We start from the raw sequence: 22532 nt of genomic DNA, 5'->3' as shown, positions 1-22532 counted from the left end.
CACCAACAGTCCATCTCAATAAAACGTTAAACTTTGTATTAAAAAAGCTAATTTTGAACTTTATGTACCATAATGGTTTAATTATTTTCCTTACTATAACATTTGTTTAAAAGTGCTCCATGTGTTTACAGCTGAGAACACCCACCTGGACAGATTGTTGTGCATGCATTGTTTATTATAGTTTTTAAAACTTTTAAAACATTTGTTCATTTTTTATTTTTTTTTTAAAGAGTTTGTTGAAAAAAGTGTATGGATTCATATAAAGCTTGCTTGTTTTTACACGAATATCTAAAATATATATTTTTATTATTCATTTATTTTTGTATTATTAAATGTGTAAAATTATAATAATTTTTAATAGGGCAAATAAAATATTTTCCATTTGGGCCATTTGAAAAATTCCTTGGCATTTAGCCCTTTATGAGTCTAAAATTGTATTCATAATGGTCTTAAAATGTCTTAGTCCTCTCACATCAGTTCATGGTGAACAGGTTTCAACGATTTTACCTGATCTTGGATCAGTTTTAGGAGTTTGTAGATGTTCTAGTGAGGCATTTGTAAAATGAAAAGAAATATTATTAGTTAATAGCCTGTTTTAAATGTTTAGCCCAGCATGGAACCAATTATTTAAAGACCTTGGAAAAGTATAAAAGAGCACATTATGCAGCCACTTAATATTTCATTATATTAGACGATAAATTAAGTGCATTTATAGCTTATGCAGTCAATTTGTAGTTCGCAATATGTTTGAAAACATGTTTTGCCAGAGTTTTGTTGCATTTACAAGGTTTTGACCAGCAGATGGTGGTATTTTCGAAAGCTTCGAAATGGGGAATCATTTTGTAAGCAAATGATTCAATTGTTTTGATGTTTCAAAAGCATTGCCTCTCCCATCACTACTCCAAAAGTAAAGTACAACGAAGATCACTTGAAACCCCTAGTTAGATATCATAATGCGTGTCATTCTTCTAACATCACTGTTCTTTCAAACATTCACAAGCTCCACCAAAGTCACCTGAATGGTGAGCACTCGGTTGTGTCAAAAATCACTGAATGTTCTGTTTTTCCAAATATCATGTTTGTCATCTAGGATGAACAGAAGGAGAAGACTTTTTTAAATTAAATAATTGCAAAGAGACCAGGAGTTTTCTGTCGACCCTCAGAGAGTATCATCTCCAGGATTCAGTTCTGGTCTGTGAAGAGTACCAATGTCTTTTCCTGCTGAGTTAAGTGATGGAGCTGCTGTGAGCTCTGGGTGAGTATCATCATCCTGCATGTGAATAACAACCCAAAATCAGAAAAAGTTGGGACAGTTTGGAAAATGCTAATTAAAAAAAGTGATTTCTAAATTTACTTTGACTTGTGTTTCATTGCAGACGATACAACAAACATTATTTTAAGTGTTCCTCGTGGTTTTTTTTATTTATTTTTCAAAACAATCACATATTGCTAATTTGGTGCTTGCAACGCATTTCAGAAAAAGTTGTGACAGCAGCAGTTTAGGGATAGTAATCAGGTAAATTGGTTAAATAATGATGTGATTTGATACAGGTGATGTCGACAGGTGATTGTAATTATGATTTTGGTCAAAATCAGCATCCAAGAAAGGTCTAGTCCTTTATGAGCAAAGTTGGGCTGATGATCACCAGTTTGCCAACAAACACGTGAGGAAATGATTTAAGTGTTTAAAACCAATGTTTCTCAAAGAAAGATAGGAAGAAATGTTCATATTTCACCTTCAACAGTGCAGAACATCATTAAAAGATTCAAGGAATCTGGAGGAATTTCAGTGCATAAAGGACATGGGCGCAAGCCTAAACTGAACTACCCTGATCTCCGATCCCTCAGGCAGCACTGCATCAAGAATCATCAATCATCTATGAGCAACATCACCACATGGGCTCAGGACTACTTTGGGAAACCTTTGTCAAGTACCGCAATACATGGTTACATCAACAAATGCCAGTGTAAACTGTGCAGTGCCAAAAGGAAGCCATATGTTAACAGTGTCCAGAAGCACTGTCGACTTCTCTTGACTCTGGGATGGACCATCACACAGTGGAAATGTCTACTGTGATCAGATGAATCAGTATTACAGGTATTTTTGGGGGAGAAATGGACACTGTGTGCTCCAGACCAAAGAAGTAAATGATGATTACCAGCAACAAGTCCAAAAGCCAGGGTCTGTCATGGTATTGGGTTGTGTCAGTGCCCTTGGCAAAGGTAACCTGCACTTCTGTGATACACCATTAATGCTAAAAAGTACATGGAGATTTTGGAGCACAATATGCTGTCTTCTTTTCCAAGGACAACCCATGCATATTTTAACAAGTCAATGCTAAAACACATTCTGCACACATTACAAAGTACTGACGGCGGAGGAAGAGGATACAGGTACTTGACTGGCCTGCTTGCAGTCCCGACCTGTCTCCAATAGAGAACCTGTGGTGCATTTTGAAGTGCAAAATGCAACAATGAAGACCAAGTACTGCTGACCAGCTTAAGACTTGTTTGCAGGAAGAATGGGACAAAATACACCTGAAACACTTCATCACTTGGTGTTTTCAGTCCCTAAACGTCTTTTAAGTGTTGTGAAAAGGAATGGCAACTTTACAAAGTGGTAAATGCTTTACTGTGCCAACCTTTTTAAAGTGTGTTACAAGAACCAACAATGAAATGAGAGTTTATTTTAAATAAAAGCAATAGAAATCCTGTGGTACACATTAAATAATGTTTGTTGTATTGTCTGCAATGAAATACCAGTCAAAGTAAATTTAGAATTCACTACTTTCTTTTTTTGTTACCGGATTTTTCCATACTGTCCCAACTTTTTCTGATGTGGGATTGTAGTTTAACATATAAATTCACTAACTTTAAGTTTCTCTTTAAAGTATCTTTAAATATTTTTACAATATGTCTGCCTTGTTGTCTGATGATCCAGTCAGTGGACCAAAATGCATCATAATACCAGGTGTAAACTGGGCCTGATATTAACTAGATATAAAAAAAATGCAAGGTCTGTGCAATATCATTACTAAAATAGTAAAACAAACATGTGTCTTTGTGTTTTCTAGTGTGGAAAATGGAGGACCACAGAGATGTAAGTCTACAAAAACAGATGCTTGTAGTTCAGTTTTTATAAATGCTGTAATGTGTGTGTTCTTGTGTTCAGACGCCTGTGAACTCACACTGGATCCAAACACAGTAAATAACGCCCTCGTTTTGTCTGAGGGGAACAGAAAGGTGACTGGTGTGGGAGAGAGTCAGTCTTATCCTGATCATCCAGACAGATTTGATAACTGGAATGATCAGGTTCTGTGTAAAGAGAGTCTGACTGGCCAGTGTTACTGGGAGGCTCAATGGAGCGGACATGTTTATAAGCAGTGTCCTATAAAAGCATCAAGAGGAAAGGAGGAGTTCACCCCTGTTGGTTTGGGCAGAATAAGAAGTCCTGGAGTCTTGAGTGCAGTGATCACTCATTCACTGTCTGGCACGATAATAATCCTATATCCATCTCTGTTCCTTCAGACTCCAGCAAGACAGTAGGAGTGTTTGTGGATGAGTCCATCGGCTCTCTGTCCTTTTACAGTGTCTCAGCCACACATGAACTCACACACTTACACACATTCAACACCATATTCACTGACACACTTTATGCTGGATTTACAGCACATGCAGGCTCTTCAGTGACTCTGTGTCACGTTTAATAAGACACACACACAAACACACACCAAGTTCACTCACCAGTTAGCAGCAGATTGTAGACTAAATGGCAGTTTTTCAGGCTCACTAAAATTGGTGTGTGTTGCCCGTTATCTTAACAATTCATATGTCACTGATTGGGAAGTGTATTGAGTTAAGCTAACTTTAGCAATGGGATGAGCTCTTACATTTAAATATCATTGAATATATACTACTGCATTGGGGCACATAACAAATGTCCAATCATCGATTAAAAAAATAAATATTTAATATAGTAATAAGGTAACACTTTACAATAAGTTTGTGTTAGTTAATGCATTTAGTAACTTGAACAAACATCGAACAACACTTTTATTACAGTATTTGTTCACATTAAAGGGCACCTATGGTGAAAAATCTAGTTTTCAAGCTGTTGGACAGACATGTTTTAGATATAGAGTGTATAGACTGTCATATATATATATATATATATATATATATATATATATATATATATATGAAAACACACCCAGTCCTTTTTTTTTTTGTTCAATTTAACAACATAAAAATGTTGGACCAGTGGTAGCAATTTTGAGACTGACCGCAACTTGACATAGGAGAGCGGTCCCCCACCCACCAATATTGATTGACAGGCGCGCATAACCAAATCGTGCGTTTCAGCGTGTGAGTCAAAGAGGTGTCCGCAGAGAAACACCCTTGCTCTATTTTTGGATGCAAGGCTCATTGGGCTCAACATAAGAGCCTTCATCGTCTTCCTGCGAATGAGCAACAGATATTTTACTTTTAGCAGCCATTTGCGCTGAACACGCAGTGAATGCAACATGTCGAGATCCGGGCCATTACGTAACAGCCGATCCACCAAGTCTTTCAGCACTCTCTCTGAAAACACTCGATTGATCTCGGCTGGCGGATCAACATTCACCACATGATCGCTCTCGTGGGCGCCATTGTTTGTAACTTTAGGTGGTTTGCAAACGTGTTACTATAAATTTGTCTGTTTTCATACACAAAAGCAGGGGGAGCTCTTGGCTCCGCCTCCTTGTTAAGTTGGCCGGCAAGTCGAAACAAATTTTCATGTAAAGCAAGGACGTATGTACACCCCCCCAAAATGACACTTTTAACATATTATAATAAAAAATCTGAACTGTGTTTTGAACTGAACCTAAACCGGCACACTCAGAAGAACCATAATATATAATATTAAATCATAAAAAAGGGGTAAAATAGGTGCCTTTTATTGTTAGTTAATGAAAGTTTTTTATGTTAACTGGCGGTGCATTAACTGTTAACAAGCATGAATGAATGGATTTTAATAACGCATCAGTAAATGCTGAAATATGATTAAATGCTGTACAAGTGTTCTCATTTAGTTCATGTTATTAAATACATTAAATAAAAAACCTTATTGTAAAGTGTTTCCAGTAATACTGTAGACAAACTGCACTGAAGGTGACAATGAATGCCAATTTTACCTATTCTTTAGGATCTTAATGGAAAGTTTATAACTGACTTCAGTTAAATAAACACCTGGTAGTGTAAATAAACACCTCTTTTTACCGTCAACAACACCTCAGTCTAGAATGAGACGTTTTGCTTCATATCATTTTAAATTAGGGGTGTCAAACTCAGTTCCTGGAGGGCTGCAGCTCTACACGGTTTATAGGCCCCGTTTAGATTAGCACATTTTAGTTTTAAAACAGCGTTTTAGAATGAAAACGATCCGCGTTCACACACTGGCGTTTCACCCAGCGTTTCTGAACCACACCAGTGAAAATGCACATCACGTGACCATACACACGCACACTCTGGCATGTGCTGCAGCATATCTACCCATATGAGAGCTGTGCTCGTCGGACTGTTTATCAAGGATTTACCGCTGGATCTAATCTCACTATATTTGTTATACGTGATATTTAATTTATCTTGTTATCTATATTTAACGACCTATTCCCCGACTTTGGAATTTAGATAAGTTAACAATTAATGTAACCACGTGCCTTCTGTATATTGACTGATTGCTTGCCTTTATTTCCTATAAACTTATTGTACGTTATACTTTTATAATGGCCATTATTGATTATTAAAACTGATATTTAGCCAAAGAGAGGGTAGGTTTCATATTTTCAATGAGAATGAAAGGAGGCAGTTATGTTATAAGCTCCATTTCGTTATTAATAGGCATACAGTAAAGTTGACGCTCATATAAATATGTAGCTACACGACTCCTCAACATTTCTGCTGTCTGTTAAGTTGTTTATATCAAAATGAAAATAGCAGTTCCTTAAATTATGCTTTCATTTTATTGTCAAATGAAACAACGTAGCCAGGATGAGAAATAATGAGGTTACAAGCACACTGTTCCCTTTGAAGATATACCCGACATGTTCTCGAGAGTGTGTTTTCCATATCAAACTTGCGAAGTCTGAACTTACAAGGAGAGGAGAGGTTGCAGGATTGAACTGTGTGTAGGCTACTTAATATTGAGGAAAAAGCCCCAATCATGTCGTGCAGTCAATGTCTGCAGCCCCGCCTTCGTTTTCAGATGTCTCCCCCATCCACACTGAGACGAAGCAGCAGTGTTTTAGAATGAAAACAGCCTCTCTAGTGTTAAAACGCTTCATTTTCGGTGCTCGAAAACTCCAGTGTAATATGGACAGATGGTGTAACCGTAGCAAAACTTAAGCGTTTTAAAACGTATTAGTGTAAACGAGGTCTTAGTTCCAACCCTGCTCCAACACCCTTAAGCTGCAGTCACACAAGAGTGAGAGCATGCAAAATTCTGTTGTACAGCGCTGCAAAAAGGTGCGGGATCAAACAAGATGATTAGACATTTAAAAAGCAAGCGATTGGTCCATATTTTACATTTCTGTCCAGAGAGGTCATGTTTTGATCCTCGATTGGATGCGATTTCACATGTCAGAGTTCACCAAGTTTGAACTTTCCAACGCAGCGAACTGCGAAACTTGGCGCACGACCTTGCGTTTCCGGTCTGACACATTCGCGTGCATATGAATGGAAGTCTATGGGGAGAAAAATGCAGTCTGACTGCAGCTTTAAGCTACGGTCACACTGGGCTTTGTGTGTGCGAAATTCTGTCGTATGGCGCTGCGAAAAGGGGCGGGATTAAACAAGATGTTTAGGCATTAAAAAGCCAGCGATTTGCTCCATATTTTAAATTTCTGTCTAGAGAGGTGCTGTTTTGATCCTCGAATGGTCTCACGCAGTCATATCATGCGATTTTGCAGGTCAGAGTTCACCAAGCTTGAACTTTGCACCGCAGCGACATGCGAAACTTCACGCATAACCTTACGTTTCCGGTCTGATGCATTTGCGTGCGTATGAATGGAAGTCTATGGGAGGAAAAGTCCTGTGTGACCGCAGCTTAACTTGTAAGTTTCAAACAAGCCTGAAGGACTCAATTAGTTTGATCAGGTGTGTTAATTAGTGTTGGAACTAAACTGTGCATACCCACGCCCTCCAGGAACTAATTGAAATGCTCAACCTTTTTATCTGCTACGCAATATGGTTTTAGGAAAAATCCACATAATCTCATGGCAATTTTTTTGATTCAGTGGCTAATTCGTACGATCTCATTCATACAATTTTAGTACGATTTGCTCATGCCCCATTCACTTTTATTTAGGCATGGGGTTGAGTGCCTCACCTTTTACAAGTTGTACATTTCTTACGACTTATTCAAGCTGACAAAACCTAAAATAGTACAATTTCTTCGTGAGATCACGCTTGAAAAATAGATCAACATCTCTCGCACTGACATTAATTATTGAGGAAATTACTAATGAGAAAACTTTTTTTTTTTAGATTTAAAAAGCACTTGGTGCCAGAAATCATGACATTGGTAAATAAATGAGAACGGTATGGCATTAGAGCAGGGGTCACCAATCTCGGTCCTGGAGGGCCGGTGTCCCTGCAGGATTTAGCTCCAACTTTCCTCAACACACCTGCCTGATTGTTTCAAGTATACTTAGTAAGACCTTGATTAGCTTGTTCAGGTGTGTTTAATTAGGGTTGGAGCTAAAATCTGCAGGACACCGGCCCTCCAGGAACAAGTTTGGTGACCCCTGCATTAGAGGAATAACATTGGATTGGATTATAAAATAATCAACTTAATAAATAATCAATTTATTATAAATTGGTGACCACAAATCATCATATGTAAAAGCAAAGTGTGGTGTACCACAAGGATCAGTTTTAGGTCCAGAATAGTTTCAGTTTACATTACTGATGTGTGTAAAATATAAATATCAGAGTTGTTCAAATTAATTATTATTTAATTTGTTTATTATATTTAATATTTACTGACAATTCTATTTTTCACCACAGCCTATGGAGGTGATTACAACAGTATTTAAGATAGTAAAAAATTTTTGATGTAAACAAATTGTCATTAAATGTATGTTAAAAAAATTTTGTTATTTGGGAAATTAAATAATTATAAATTAAAAACTGACAAAGTTATAGAAAGATTATGTAAATAAGTTTCTTGATATTGTATTGGATCATAAAGTTAGCTGAAAACCGCATTTTAAAAATGTTATAATAAACATTGCTACAAACTAGCAATACTGTACAGAAAGACATATTTTAGCATTAGCTCCCTGTTCGCTCCCCTTCAGTCAGTCATATCTACGATGTTTCGTCCTGCTTTCACTGATTTTAGCATTTTTCCTTAAAGTCGTACGCTCAAGTTCACAGTTGGATATATATATATATATCTCAAAATCAGAACTACTGAGAAAAGTTAGATAAATGTACACAGAGCGACTTCCAACCACGTCTACTCCATACGAGGCATACCGGAAGTTCCCCCAGAAAGACATATTTTGTGCAATAAATCAATTTCTGTATTTTATAATACATCTATGTTTCAGTTTATGAGTTATTGTGTAAAGATTTGGGGAATTACAAATAAATCTAATTAAGATTCTGATGTAAAATACAGAAGAAAGTAATAAGATTGATTGAAAATGTAGAATATTTTTAACAAAAATTATTTATGTTTTAAAACTGAATATACTTCAATTTAAAACAAGTGATGTTTAAAACTAGAAGAGATGGAAGAGTGGTGATTTGTAAAATTGCGACAAAGTATTAAATGTATTGTGAATGTTGAGTAAGTAACCGTTTACAGTAAAATGTGGGTTTGTGTTAATATAAGCAAATGTACAAATGGTAAATTGAATGTATAACGTGAAGGAAAAAGGATGAAATAATGTGAGGTGATATTATTTTTGAGTTTACATGGATCAATATGTTTTGATGATTATGATTAAATGTATTTGTGCTTGAATAACTGAAGGTGAAGGATTATTCTGTCCAAAATAATTAAATACATAAAATTCATTATGGCTCTAATATGCCATTATTATTTTTGTTAGAAGACTCTTAATCGGAAATATGTCAAAAACTTGGATCCAAGTGAATTTCATTAGAACCAAGTGAAATAACATGGTTTCAGATCTGGCTGTTTCTATTTAAGGCACAGGTGTCACTCAGTTCCTGGAGAGATGCAGCTCTGCACAGTTTAGTTCCAACCCGAATTAAACACACCTGATTAAACTAATTGAGTCCTGTTTGAAACCTACAGGGAAAGCTGCGGTCACACTTGACTTTCTTCCCATAGACTTTCATTCATATGCAGGTGAATGCGTCAGACTGGAAACGAAAGCTCGTGCGTCAAGTTTCGCAGGTCGCTGCATTGCAAAGTTCAAGCTTGGTGAACTCTGAAATCGCATCACTTGACTGCGTGAGACCAATTGAGGATCAAAACACGAACTCTCTGGACAGAAATTTAAAACATGGAGCAATCGCTCGCTTTTTTTTAATGTCTAATCATCTTGTTTGATCCCGCCCCTTTTCACAGCGCCGTACGACAGAATTTCACATGAACGAACTCTAGTGTGACCGCAGCTTAAGTGTGTTGGAGTTGAGTTGGAGCTGAACTACAGGGCTGCGGGTCTCCAGGAACGGAGTTTGACACAACTGATTTATGGATTCCTTGTAATGTAGTTGCAAATTTAAGTAAACCTATGTTGCACAAGTATTTTTGGCAACAACCATACATAGATTGTATGAATTAAAATTAATTTAGATTTTTCACTTGTGGCAAAAACCATTCAAATATTAGGTCAAGATCTTGTGAATATATCAGAACTCCATTTTTGATTAGTAATATGCATTGCTAAATACTTTATTTAGACAACTTTAAAGGTGATTGTCTCAATATTTAGATTTCTTTTTTGAACCCTCAGATTGTAGGTGATCTATAAATCTCAATTGCCAAAAATGTACACGTATGACTGGTTTTGTGGTCCAGGGTCACAATTTAATGACAGTGAGTGAGTTGGGAGCACGTCATGATTTTGCCAAGTACAATGTGATCCTGGATTAACATCTATGTTGATCCTGGAACATCATTTTTGTTTGAAAATATAATCCATACCTATTCTCCACCCCTAAACCCAACCATAATTATTCCCAAAATCTGAGGGGAATAATAGTTGGATGACAATCATGTAGAAGTGCATAAACCTAACCGTAAGCCTACTTAACATAAATGGTAAACGTATCCCTTAATTCTGATTGGCTGGTTGGAATGTTGTTCCAGGATCAACATAGATGTTAATCCAGGAACATGTCCTACTTGGTGAAATCAGGTAGGGCAGTTGAAGTTGGGAGGGGTCAGATTATTGGCAGTGTCCGATGCAATCTCACAGCAATTCAGTTGATTTAGTGGCTAATTCTTATGAATTTGTACGATCTCATTCATATAGTTTAGTACTACTTGCTCGTCCCCCAATGATGGGTTTAGGGGTGGGGTTTGATGCATAATCATACACACACTAAACATAAAACACCAATGTTTTCTCACAAGATCAGGCTAGCACTGTCATTACAGCACAGTAGCAATCGCAAGCAGCAAGAACAACAATGGTAGGATACAGGGGCGGACTAGGACAAAAAAAAAATGGACAAAAAAAAGCCCTGGCACTGTAGCCACACCAGCCCACATTACCACACCGACACAGCCCCACCCACAAACACAGACATTCACCACTTATATAAGGGTATAGATCAGGGATGGTCAAACTCCCTGCATAGTTTTGCTCCAACCCTAATCAAACACACCTGCTTGTAGCTTTCTAGTGATCTTGAAGACACTAATTAGGGTGTTCAGGTGTGTTTGATTAGTGTTGGAGCAAAACTCTGCAGGGACACCGGCCCTCGAGGATCGAGTTTGCCCATGCCTGGTATAGATGGTGAAATAATGTAAGCAGTACCATATGTAATATATATAAACATTTAATGTATGTGACTGGAGCAATAACAACCCATTTATAACAAATTTATACATTCATTAATTTTCTTTTTAGCTTAGTCCCCTTTATTAATCTGGGGTCGCCACAACGGAATGAACCGACAACGTATCCAGCATATGTTTTACGCAGCAGATACCCTTCCGGCTGCAACCCATCACTGGGAAACACCCATACACAAAATATTTCAGTTAATTTTATGCATTTGGCCTTGTCTGATTTTTTGTTTTGCTTTCTTTGAGCTTTTCGGCACCACCTCTCCTTTTTCATGGCCTATCTCTGACAATTAGCTTGTGTTGCATTACTGTTTGTTTGACATTCTTGCCAGATTCTGATTATGTTTATGTAACCTCTGATTGGGTTGGCCCATCTCGAAACCAGCCAGCCATTGCCGATTGGGCCAAATGCTTAACATTATTATTACTAATATTGTCATCATCATCATAATATTCACATCTTGCAAGAGGTAAAAGCTGCCTGTATGTAAAAACAATACATATAAATATAAAATAAACATAAAAATAAATTTAAAAAGAACTGACTGGCCCACATTTAAAAAATGGTCCGGCCCTTCTGGCATTTGTCAGAATTGCCAGATGGCCAATCCGCCCCTGGTAGGATACTACATAGACATGTTCTGTTGGTGCATTATTTGAGTGGGCTTTTCTTTTCCAGTCAGCATGTGTAGTTGTGTTAGAAGTTGTTTTATAAAATAAGCAATATCTGTCTCGATTATTTTGACTGAAACAGGTTGAAATTTTAACCGCAGATTCAATTTGAGAATTATTAAGTCGACTGTCGGATTTTTAGCCATTTATTTTGTTTTGTCCACTAACGTGATATCTATTATATCCAGTAGTATAATAATTGCATTAATTTTCACAGTAAAAAATGCATGTTTATAAGATACAGTTGCAGTCAGAATTATTAGCCCCCCTGTTTATTATTTCCCCCAATTTCTGTTTAACAGAGAGATTTTTTTTCAGCTCATTTCTAATCATAATAGTTTTAATAACTCATCTCTAATAACTGATTTATTTTGTCTTTGCCATGATGACAGTAAATAATATTTAACTAGATATTTATCAAGACACTTCTATACAGCTTAAAGTGACATTTAAAGGCTTAACTAGGTTAATTAGGTTAACTAGGCAGGTTAGGGTAATTAGGTAAGTTATTATATAATGATGGTTTGTTCTGTAGACAGTCGAAAAACAAATAGCTTAAAGGGGCTAATAATACTGTTCTTAAAATGGTGTTTAAAAAATTTAAAACTTCTTTTATTCTAGCCGAAATAAAACAAATAAGACTTTCTCCAGAGGAAAAAATATTATCAGACATACTGTGAAAATTTCCTTGCTCTGTTAAACATCATTTGGGAAATATTTAAAAAAGAAAAACAAATTCAAAGGGGGGCTAATAATTCTGACTATAACTGTAGTTATAGTTATTTGTCAGTTCCTGCTTAGAAAGTTGACTTTGCTGCTATAATTACCTTGAACATTTACATATGCAGCAACACTTTGCAAGCTTCAGTGCTTTGAAAGTATTAATAGCCTTGTTAATTCAAAGAAGAACAGAATCATTATCACTGAACAACCATGACTCTCATCGTCATTTTCATATCAATGCTTGCAGTATTCCATCAAGGTTTGTACAAATATACTAGATATTAATTGGAGTAACTTGTGCTTTTGTCAAATCATTATATGTGGGACTTTCAGAATGCAGAGGTCAAGTGACCGTCACTCAGACTCCACTAATAACAGCACAACCAGGACAAGATGTCAGAATAAGCTGCAAAGCCAGCAGGCCGGTGCATCTTAATGACCACGTGGCTTGGTACCTCAGGAAACCTGGAGAAGCTCCTAAAATACTCATGTACCGCGCCACACATCGCTTCAGTGGAGTGCCATCTAAAGTGACAGGAAGTGGACACGGAGCCGACTTCACTCTGACCATCAGTGGAGTCCAGCCTGAAGATGCAGGACTTTACATCTGTCAGAGCGACCACACTGGAGCGATAGACACACGCTGATAAAGAGCCGTACAAAAACCTCCGTCACGCTACGCTGATGCTGCAGCTGTTCATACATCACACACACAAAACTCAACATTCATTCAAACAAAAAGACAATAGCCGTGTCTGAAATCGTATACTTTCCTACTATAAACTTCATGAAAAACAGTATACTAACTAAGTGATATGTCCGAATTCATAGTATTTTTCAAGAGTTCACATTTAGCTGATGATCAATAAAGCGTAATTGGCATGCTGTACCGGGAGAGAGCCCTGAGCTCATAATATCCTCGAGCCCGGGGCTCCCTCCCGTTAGAAGGGCGAGAGCGGAGTTCGAGCTCAGGTAGGTCTCGAGAACTCCCCTGCTTGTTGCCGCGTGAGAAGTGTAAACTAGGGTTGTTTTCGGTGATAAATTGTTTAGTCAATTGGCTATGGTTTATGTTTTTGGATGGTGGGGGGAAACCGGGGGACCCGGGGGAAACCCACGCGAACACTGGGAGAACATGTAAACTCTGCACAGAAACACCAACCAGCCCGATAAGAGGTTGGAACAGCAGTGTTCTTGCTGTGAGGCCACAGTGCTAGCCACTGGGCCACCGTGTCGCCCTATCGGAAAAAGGGGGAGGAAGTAGGGGTGGAAAGGGGGGGGAAGCTTCAAGACGAAGAGAACTGGAGTGAAAAACTCTGGTTATTTATAATGCTTCTGTAATCATCTAATGGGTCAGATTACGGAGCTAATGAGGAGCCAGCCGTGTTGATCATAAGCACGTGATCCTCTCGAAATTAGTTTATAAACCCCACATAAAAAGTAGGCGAGAAGTAACCGGATGACCAACCACTTCTGGTGAGATTCTGAAGTTTGTATCCGATAGATGCTGCACCAGGGGTGCCCAATACATCGTTCGCGATCTTCCGGTCTTGCTCCACAGTTTGCCATCACTTTATGTCTCAGGTCCTCCACTGCTTCATTGTATGCCTCTTTCAATGGGCCAGGGTCCCCTCTGCCCTACAGCCTAGGTCAGCCATCCCTTCTTCAAGACTTTATCTACTCCTCAGCCCACCTGAACTGTTATTGCGTTTGTGTATCAGCAACACCCATAGACCAGGGGTCAGACGTGGTTTGGTTTTTTAAATTTATCATTGCTTTGAAATGTTTTTTGATAAATATCTTTTGAAACACAGCTAGACGCTCCAGGAAATCAATTCACTGTTTGCTAATGCTTAATAAATGGTTCATAGTGTGTAGTTATTATAAAGTGTTACCCACTTATCATGTGATTCCCTTTGCCTTATGTTATCTAGTCATGTGCTTCTGTGTTTAGTGAGATTGTTTCTTGCTCATTGTTTATGTTTCTGCAAAGCAAAGTTGCTGTTTAGTTTGTTTTGTTCACTTTAAATCATAAAATCAACTGCAAATGTGTTCACTATAGTCTAACCTCAGTGTAGTTTAATATTCTACAGACTTTTCCTCGTTTATTCCTCATTAAAGCAGTTTTAAAAGTTTGTAAACTTCATATTTTGTAATATTTATAAATTATATATATTTATTTCCTTTGTGTCTTTGCTGTTTGGAGACTTTCTGGTTTCTCCATCTCTGCAGGTGTTTTCATGCTTCACTGAGTGAATCTAATTTGACTCAATATTTTAGGGAAGTCGACATCTCTGTAATGAAACCAGCTTTCAGCACTTCAGATTCTTTTATAAGTGTTGATGAGGACAATTCAATGACAATATAATATTAGAGAAGCTGATGTTTGATGAATGAGGAATATACTGGATGTAATGATAAATATTATCACAGGAGGATCATGGGAAAATAAACAGATTAAAACTCTCAAGCAGAAATCAAACAAAAGGAGTCAGCCATGTTAAGAGGCGATATAGCATTTTATTACAGTTATAAACCATTATCATGAGTTATCAATCAGCGTAAGCCTGAAGCAGAGGAGCGAGTGGTTCACTGTGAGCACTGATCTCTGGTCAGCTGTGCACTGACTGTAGGCTGGCCGCTGCGTGTGGCCTAACAGCTCACAGAGCTGCTCTCCGTCATCCACTCGTCCTCAGAGAGAGTCAGGCTGCTGCTCCAGCTGTACAGAGCGTTTTCCTGCATCAGCCCAGCACTGCTCTCCTCATGCCTCATGCGGTCCTTTACCTTCCAGCTCAGCTTCCAGTCTGAAGGAAAGCCCTCGCTGGCCACACAAACCAGTTTCGGCGTCTTCCTTAAGGAGATTTCTCCACTGGACAGGGACAGGAGGCTCACTTTAGGAGGAGTGACGCCTGAGAGAAGAAGAGCAGCGACTCCATTAATATATACAGATCAACCTGCCAGAATCAGCCCTGCCACACATCCACAAACTCATTTCAAGACTCAGATGTGATCAAACGTAAAAGTTATGCACATCTTGGCTCTTCCATCAAGCATTTGTCATGCAAGAATCCAAAATATACATACAGATAGGTTGATGGAAATAAAGCTGATGTCTCTAAGCCAGTGTTTCCCAACCCTGTTCCTGAAGGCACACCGACAGTACACATTTTCAACCTCTCCCTAATCAAACACACCTGAATCAACTCATCAGAAGATTAGAAGAGACTCCAAAACCTGAAGTTAATGGGTCAGATAAGGGAGACATTCAAAGTATGTACTGTGGTGTGCCTCCAGGAACAGGGTTGGGAAACACTGCTCTAAGCTGCGAGTGTCTCCTAAGCCTTTGAGGAGTTTAATGGTTGTGTGTAAGAATGTACAGCAGTCTGTGTGTGTGTGTTTTATAGTGCATAGCAAATGTTGTATCGACATTTCACAGTGTCTACGCTGGATGTGAGTGGTGGGACGAGATTTAAAGCAATAACCCAATAGACACGACATTGAGACACAGTAAATCCTGAAATTTAACCGAAGCCCTGAATTTATTCATGACAATCTGAAAGTGTCATTGACACGGCAGACTAATCAATAAAAAGGGCACTTATATACACTGAAATACTTGTTTCTTCCCGCATTTAATAGACTTTAAGTAGACTTCTTGCAGTAGTATTTATTTTTAAAGAGATTTTAATACACATATATCATTTTCACGCTTTTAATCACGTTAAACTGTCATTCTTTAAAGTAAAGAGCCTTAAATATAATTATTAACTTTATTATTATGTAATTATATTTATAAATGGTGTAATTATTACATATAACCTTAATATATAAAATATATAATATTAACTTTGCGTTTTTCTATGTTAAATTTGAAGTTGCTACATGTAACTTAAATAAAAACCTGTTCGATTATATTTCAATACATCATTTACGATATTTTATAGAAGTTAAAGGGTCATATATGCTTTAATTAGTCAGTAAAACTTTACCATAACTTAATAACAGTAACACAAGACAATAAAACCATCAATTCTGTATAAATATATACTAAAGTTCTTCTTAAACGAGTCAAACTGCAAAATATTTTAAATGGTCAATTTCCATAATAATAACCTGCTCTCTTTCTCAAAGTGTGTTAAGGGGAACTGTTCTTCCTCAAGAGAAGAGTCAAATATATTTCATAAAGACAGATTACAGCAAGTGTATTAATTGATGTATTGCAGTTTTCATACAAATAATACAGTAAATTGAATTAAATTACTATGCTACACTTCGCTGAATGCTGCTCTATAATGATATTTTCAATCTGATATATTCAAAGTGGGTTTAGAAATACCTATATCGACTATATTAGTATTTTTATTCAGTATATTGTATTTAAAAAACAGCCATCAGAACATAATGTACATATTATAGCGTAGGATGAATTAATGGTTTCATATGGTGTATTTTCAGACCAATTACGGTGGCTTTTACGACTAAATTTGGATTTAAAATATAAAGAGAATCAAACACAAAGTAAAAGCTGCAGTTTACAGTAAAATAATTACTATAACAATACACAACATGACTGAACTGCATTAAAAGTGTTTTACTTACTGCCAACATCCAGTCTGGTGCCGCCGCCGAAAGTCAATCACAGTGATACAAACTAATGGAGCGGCTGAACAAAAACTTCTGAACGCTTCAGCAGACACACACACACTGCATCAACACAACTACAGCTCACACTGACACACTCTCAATGATTAGAGTTCAATAAAACACACATTGCTTTTATAAATCTGAACACAATGGTATCTCTCACTATCTATATTGTTTATGAGATCCTCAGCAGACACTGTATGTTGCATTGTGGGAAATATCCTCTTGGACCCATTAAAATAATAATGTTTTATGTGCTGTGAATGGAAATACAGTAAAAAATTGGCCATCATAGACAATACAGTAATTTACCATTTGGACTGTTTTACAGTAAACATAAATCAAGTATTTTTTATTAATCGTATGACAATATATTAGAGATGAGAAGACTAAAAATGCTGTATATTTTACAGTAATGATGTACAATACTGTAAATACATATACAGCAAGATAAATGTTACTGTAAATATTAATTCACACTCAAACCACTTATTTAAAATGAGCTCAAACAACACAATATCTGAGATGTTTGGGAGGAAAAATGTATTTTCTATGTTCAGTCCACTTAAATTTGTTGTTAACCTAATCAATTTTTGTTGAGACAACATGAATGAATTGTGTGGAACTTACTACTGTAAGATTGATTTACAGTACTGGCAAACCTCAGTCAGTAATTTACTGTAAACACAAATGTTAACAGCGTAGTACATATGTATGACACTAATATTAGCTGATCCTCAAACAAAGCCTTATATAATTACACTTACTCTGTAAAAAAGTTGACTCAACTTAAAACTGTAAGGCAACAGCGTTTTTGAGTTGACTCTACTTTTAACCCAAGTACTGCACTTGACTTCATTTAAGTTGATTCGACTAAAAAAAGCTCTGCAGTAGTGTCCTTACAACTTTTTGTGAGAGTTAACTTTTTTTACAGTACTGTTTTTACTGTTCTATACATGAGTGTGTGTGAGCTGAAGGGAAGTGTGTTTGAATAAGCGCACCACCCCTGTGTTTAAGACAGACGGCCAGACAGCAGCTCTTCTCTGTGCTCTTCAGTCTTGAATCTTTAAGATGTCTGTAAACGCTCTGATCAGCTGCGCTCTCCTGCTCTCTGCTGCTGGTGAGACTCAACATTCATCAAGTGTTCTCCTCCACATGTCTGTCTGTCTGTCTGAATGATGTTGTTGTGCTGCAGGTTGTTTTGCAGAGATTATCCTGACTCAGAGTCCGTCAGTGGATCTGGTGTCTGTGGGAAGCAGCGTCACTCTCAACTGCAGGTCCAGCAGTACTGCTTTGACAAAATATTTAGCCTGGTATCAGAAGAGACCCGGACAAACACACAAGCTCCTGTTCTACTATCTTGGTTACAGAGTGTCTGGAGTTTCTGAGAGATTCACTGATGAGAAATCAGGAACAAACTTCATGCTCAAAATTAGAGACGTCCAGCCTGAAGATGCAGGAGATTATTACTGTCAGCAGCATCATGAATATCCAAGGACACAGTGATACAGAGCCGTACAAAAACCCTCAGCAAAAAAAGAGGAGCTGCTGATTTACACACACTGACACGCACACACAGTATACACAGATCAGACCATGACAGAACATTACGTTTATAATAGATCTCTAATATTTGTATCTGACACTGTGTGTGTCGCATGTGTGTATGTTTGGCAATAGTCAAAATCACTGATTTATTAGGTAAAACTTTATATTAACTCACAATTCCTGCTGTTAACAAACCATTAACTAAGACTATTTGCTCAATATGCTAATTAGGTGATTATTAGTAGTTAGTAAGGGAGTAGTTGGTTTTTGGTATTGGTTAGAATTATGGATGCAGAAAAAGATCATAATTTATAGCTACTTATATACAGTTAATATCTTAATAATAGTTAGTTAATAGACCAGTAGTAAATAGCTTGAGTTGTGACCTTAACTAAAGCATTTATTTATATGCCAAACCACTATAGTAGCGAACCGGCAACAGTGTTGACGGTATTCCACTGAAAAAAAGCCCAGTAAGGGGCTAACAGTGTGGATTAGTGCATGCCTTAACTCATTCATTCATTTTCCTTCAGCTCAGCCCCTTTATTTATTAGGGGTTGCCACAGCGGAATGAACCACCAACTCATCCAGCATATGTTTTACACAGCGGGTGCCCTTCCAGCTGCAACCCAGTACTGATGTTATCAGATAGAGGCTGCATGTCACTGAAACACTGATACTGCATGCTTTCTGTTAAGGTGGAAATAGTTATATTCACTTTATATTTAGATTCATCAAGCCATTTTGCTCTTCTGGATTAAAATGAAAAGCAGAGCAAACCACACCAAATGTCATTCAGTCATCAGTGATCATTTGCTATGAATGTGCAAGTGTGCGTGTGTTTTACTCAGATATATTTCATGTTTCTCAAGTAAAATACATTTAAAACCAGTGATATTTTGATTAATATTTTAGTTTATAATACATATATATATATATATATATATATATATATATATATATATATATATATATATATATATAATATATATATATATATATATATATTACAATAGTATACATTTAATATTATTATAATATTTATGTAATATATATAAATGAATATATAATATATATACTTTTCATAAATTGTAGCTTTTTATTTCAGTTTTGGTTTTATTAAATACTATACTAATGATATTAAACATTCAAACTTACTTTCAGTTACTTGCTGTTAAAATAGGTCTTTATTTTTAACACTCTCACGCTCTTTGGAGATGACTTTCTGGTTTCATAATTGACCCTGCAGGTGTTTTCATGCTTCACTGAGTGAAACTTATTTGACTATTTGACGTTAAATATTTTAGGGAAGTGAACATCTTGTACACTGTGATTTGTTAATATTATTATTAAACAGTTTTCAGAATTTCTGATTATTTTATGGTCATTGTTGATGAGGACTTCGTGAAGTTGTTTGTTGAATATGAAATATTGCTTCTGCTTTTTCCACAGCATGATTATATAAAATATCACATGCTTAAAACTCTTTCCTGAAATGTAAATCCAGCCTGATCTCACGAGAAAACGTAAGTATTTTACGTTTTGACAGTTTAGTGGCTAATTCGAGTTCAGTCGTACGAAAATGTACGATTTTAAAAAGGAGGCGTGGCACCTAACCCCACCCCTAAACCGTCATTGGCGGTTAGTGGCTAATTCGTAAGAATTCGTACGAGTTCAGTTGTATGAAATTGTACGATTTTAAAAAGGAGGTGTGGCACCTAACCCCACCCCTAAACCGTCATTGGGGGTTAGTGGCTAATTCGTACGAATTCGAACGAGTTCAGATGTACGAAATTGTACAATTTTAAAAAGGAGGCGTGGCACCTAACCCCACCCCTAAACCGTCATTGGCGGATGAGCAAATCGTACTAAATTGTACGAATTAGATTGTACAAATTCCTACGAATTAGCCACTAAATCAAAAAGTTACGAATTGCCGTGAGATTGTGTTGGTAAATCATACAAAACTCAGTAAAGCAGAAAAGAGAGGAGAGAATTTCTGGCCAATTGTTCATTTTATTTTTATTTTAAAATGCTTAAACATGCATTTTAATATATTCTACATAAATTACAAAAGCACATTCTAATTTAATGCGAATTAAACTGATAATAAATACTAAATTAACACCATGCAGTGCCACCAGAACCCTGCAGGTCTGTCATCCATGGTATAAAAATCATATGTAGTAGCCTGCTAGCCTCAACAATACATGTAGACTAATTCTTGTTGGTGGGACGGACAGTGTTTTTGACAACTTCTACTTTCTTCTCAGGGGTATAATAAGCATCGTATCGTCTAATCTTCTCTACATTTCACCTCTTAGAGATGCAGGTGGCATTCCTTTGGGCTAGTTGTGAGGCCAGCCATTCATCAACACCCTCCAAAACCAGTCGAGGTGCTCATACCAGCTTTCTTATTGGATGGTAACATCATTGATAGGCACTGTTGGGGAATGTTACTTTTGAAAGTAATGCATTACAGTTTGAGTTGCTCCCAATAAAAGTAACTAGATGCGTTATTTCTAGTTACTTTTTATGGAGAGTAATCTCTTACTTAACATTTATATTATTTTGTCTTAGCTGGCCGAGGCTTGATCTCTTTCAGAACTTGAAGGTTTTTATTTTCTACTTTTTTTAAATAGAGAAAAGTGACAATATTACATAACCGGCGTTACTTGTAATGTAATATACACTAGATTTTACATACGGACCATGAGCATGCATCAATAGCGCCGCCACATTTGTACAGTGCTCCCAGGACAAATGGCATTCAACTGCACTAGTCAAGACTAAAGCCAATGTGAAGATGCTGGATTTAGCGCTTTGTACGGGAGTTGTAATGAGCAAACAAAGAAAACTAAGCACAGGGGCAGAACATTTCATAGGTAAGATTTCAATTTGTTACGTTTTTGTGTGTTATGAACTTTTGTGCTCAACAAGTGTTATTGATATAATACAGTCACTTACTGCATCACCAAAAGGCACAGTAGCACCAACTCGCACTGAATTCAATTAAATTCAACTCACCTTTATTCTTTAGCGCTTTTTACGATGTAGATTGTGTCAAAGTAGCTTCACATAGAAGATTGTAGTAAACTGAAACAGAGTCAGTTCAGTTTTAGAGTTTAAGTTCAGTTTAGCTTAGTTCAGTGTGTTTAATATTCACTAATGAGAGTCCCAAACACTGAGGAGCAAATCAATCGATGTGCCAGCTCTACAGGTCCCGAACCATGCAAGCCAGCGGCGAGGAAAACTTCCCCAATTGGCGAAAGTGAAGAATTAACAAACCTCGAGAGAAAACCAGGCTCATTGGGCACGACCATTTCTCCTCTGGCCAAACGTCTTGTGCAGAGCTGCAGTCTAGGCGCTGAAGGCTGGACGTCAGCGAAGACTCGTCTGTCCCTGGAGCGTCACAGGAGTCAGTCACATGCTCTCCACTCCTGCAAGACCACCACAGTAGCTGCTCAGGATACGTCCTGGTCCAGGATTATAGAAACCTTGGGATCATCTCGTCGCTGGGTATTGGATCACATCAGTGGCGCTGCATAGTCTTCTGGGGGCCTCTGGATGAATATCCCCAAATGGAAATAGAGAATAAAGAGAATAATTTAGCGTAGCTGCTGTTCATAGGGGATATAAACGAGATGCAAAGCCTGCGTGGAGCACATTCATGCATCGTTCCGCTATGTGCTTTACTAAAAAGATAGGTCTTTAATCTAGTTTTGAACTGCGAGTGTGTCTGGACCCTTGGACATTATCAGGAAGGCTATTACAGAGTTTAGGAGCCATATATGAGAAGGCTCGACGTCCTTTACTTGACTTTGCTATTCCAGGTACTATCAGAAGCCCTGAGTTTGGAGATCTTAAAGAGCAACCGTCAAGTAGAGACGCTTTGGTAAAGACTTTTTTTTTT

At 37.2% G+C, this 22532-nt stretch overlaps 2 pseudogenes and 1 gene segment (V, D, J or C); 2 read left to right on the top strand and 1 right to left on the bottom strand.

The window, feature by feature from the left end:
• Nucleotides 1-1098: 1098 nt before the first annotated feature.
• LOC130221742 (stonustoxin subunit beta-like) lies at nucleotides 1099-3824 on the top strand (annotated as a pseudogene).
• An 8816-nt stretch (nucleotides 3825-12640) lies between these two features.
• Nucleotides 12641-13077, top strand: LOC130220606 (Ig kappa chain V region BS-5-like). The segment is given in 2 exon segments: nucleotides 12641-12689; nucleotides 12764-13077. Coding segments are annotated over 2 exon segments (363 nt in total).
• Nucleotides 13078-14948: 1871 nt separating this feature from the next.
• Nucleotides 14949-17060, bottom strand: LOC130220605 (T-cell receptor beta-1 chain C region-like; annotated as a pseudogene).
• Between the last annotated feature and the right edge of the window lie 5472 nt (nucleotides 17061-22532).

Source organism: Danio aesculapii, chromosome 3, assembly GCF_903798145.1.
Source record: "Danio aesculapii chromosome 3, fDanAes4.1, whole genome shotgun sequence".
Taxonomy (NCBI): Eukaryota; Metazoa; Chordata; class Actinopteri; order Cypriniformes; family Danionidae; genus Danio; species Danio aesculapii.
Note: the sequence above shows the minus strand (reverse complement) of the source record. Positions and strands in the feature narration are given on the sequence as shown.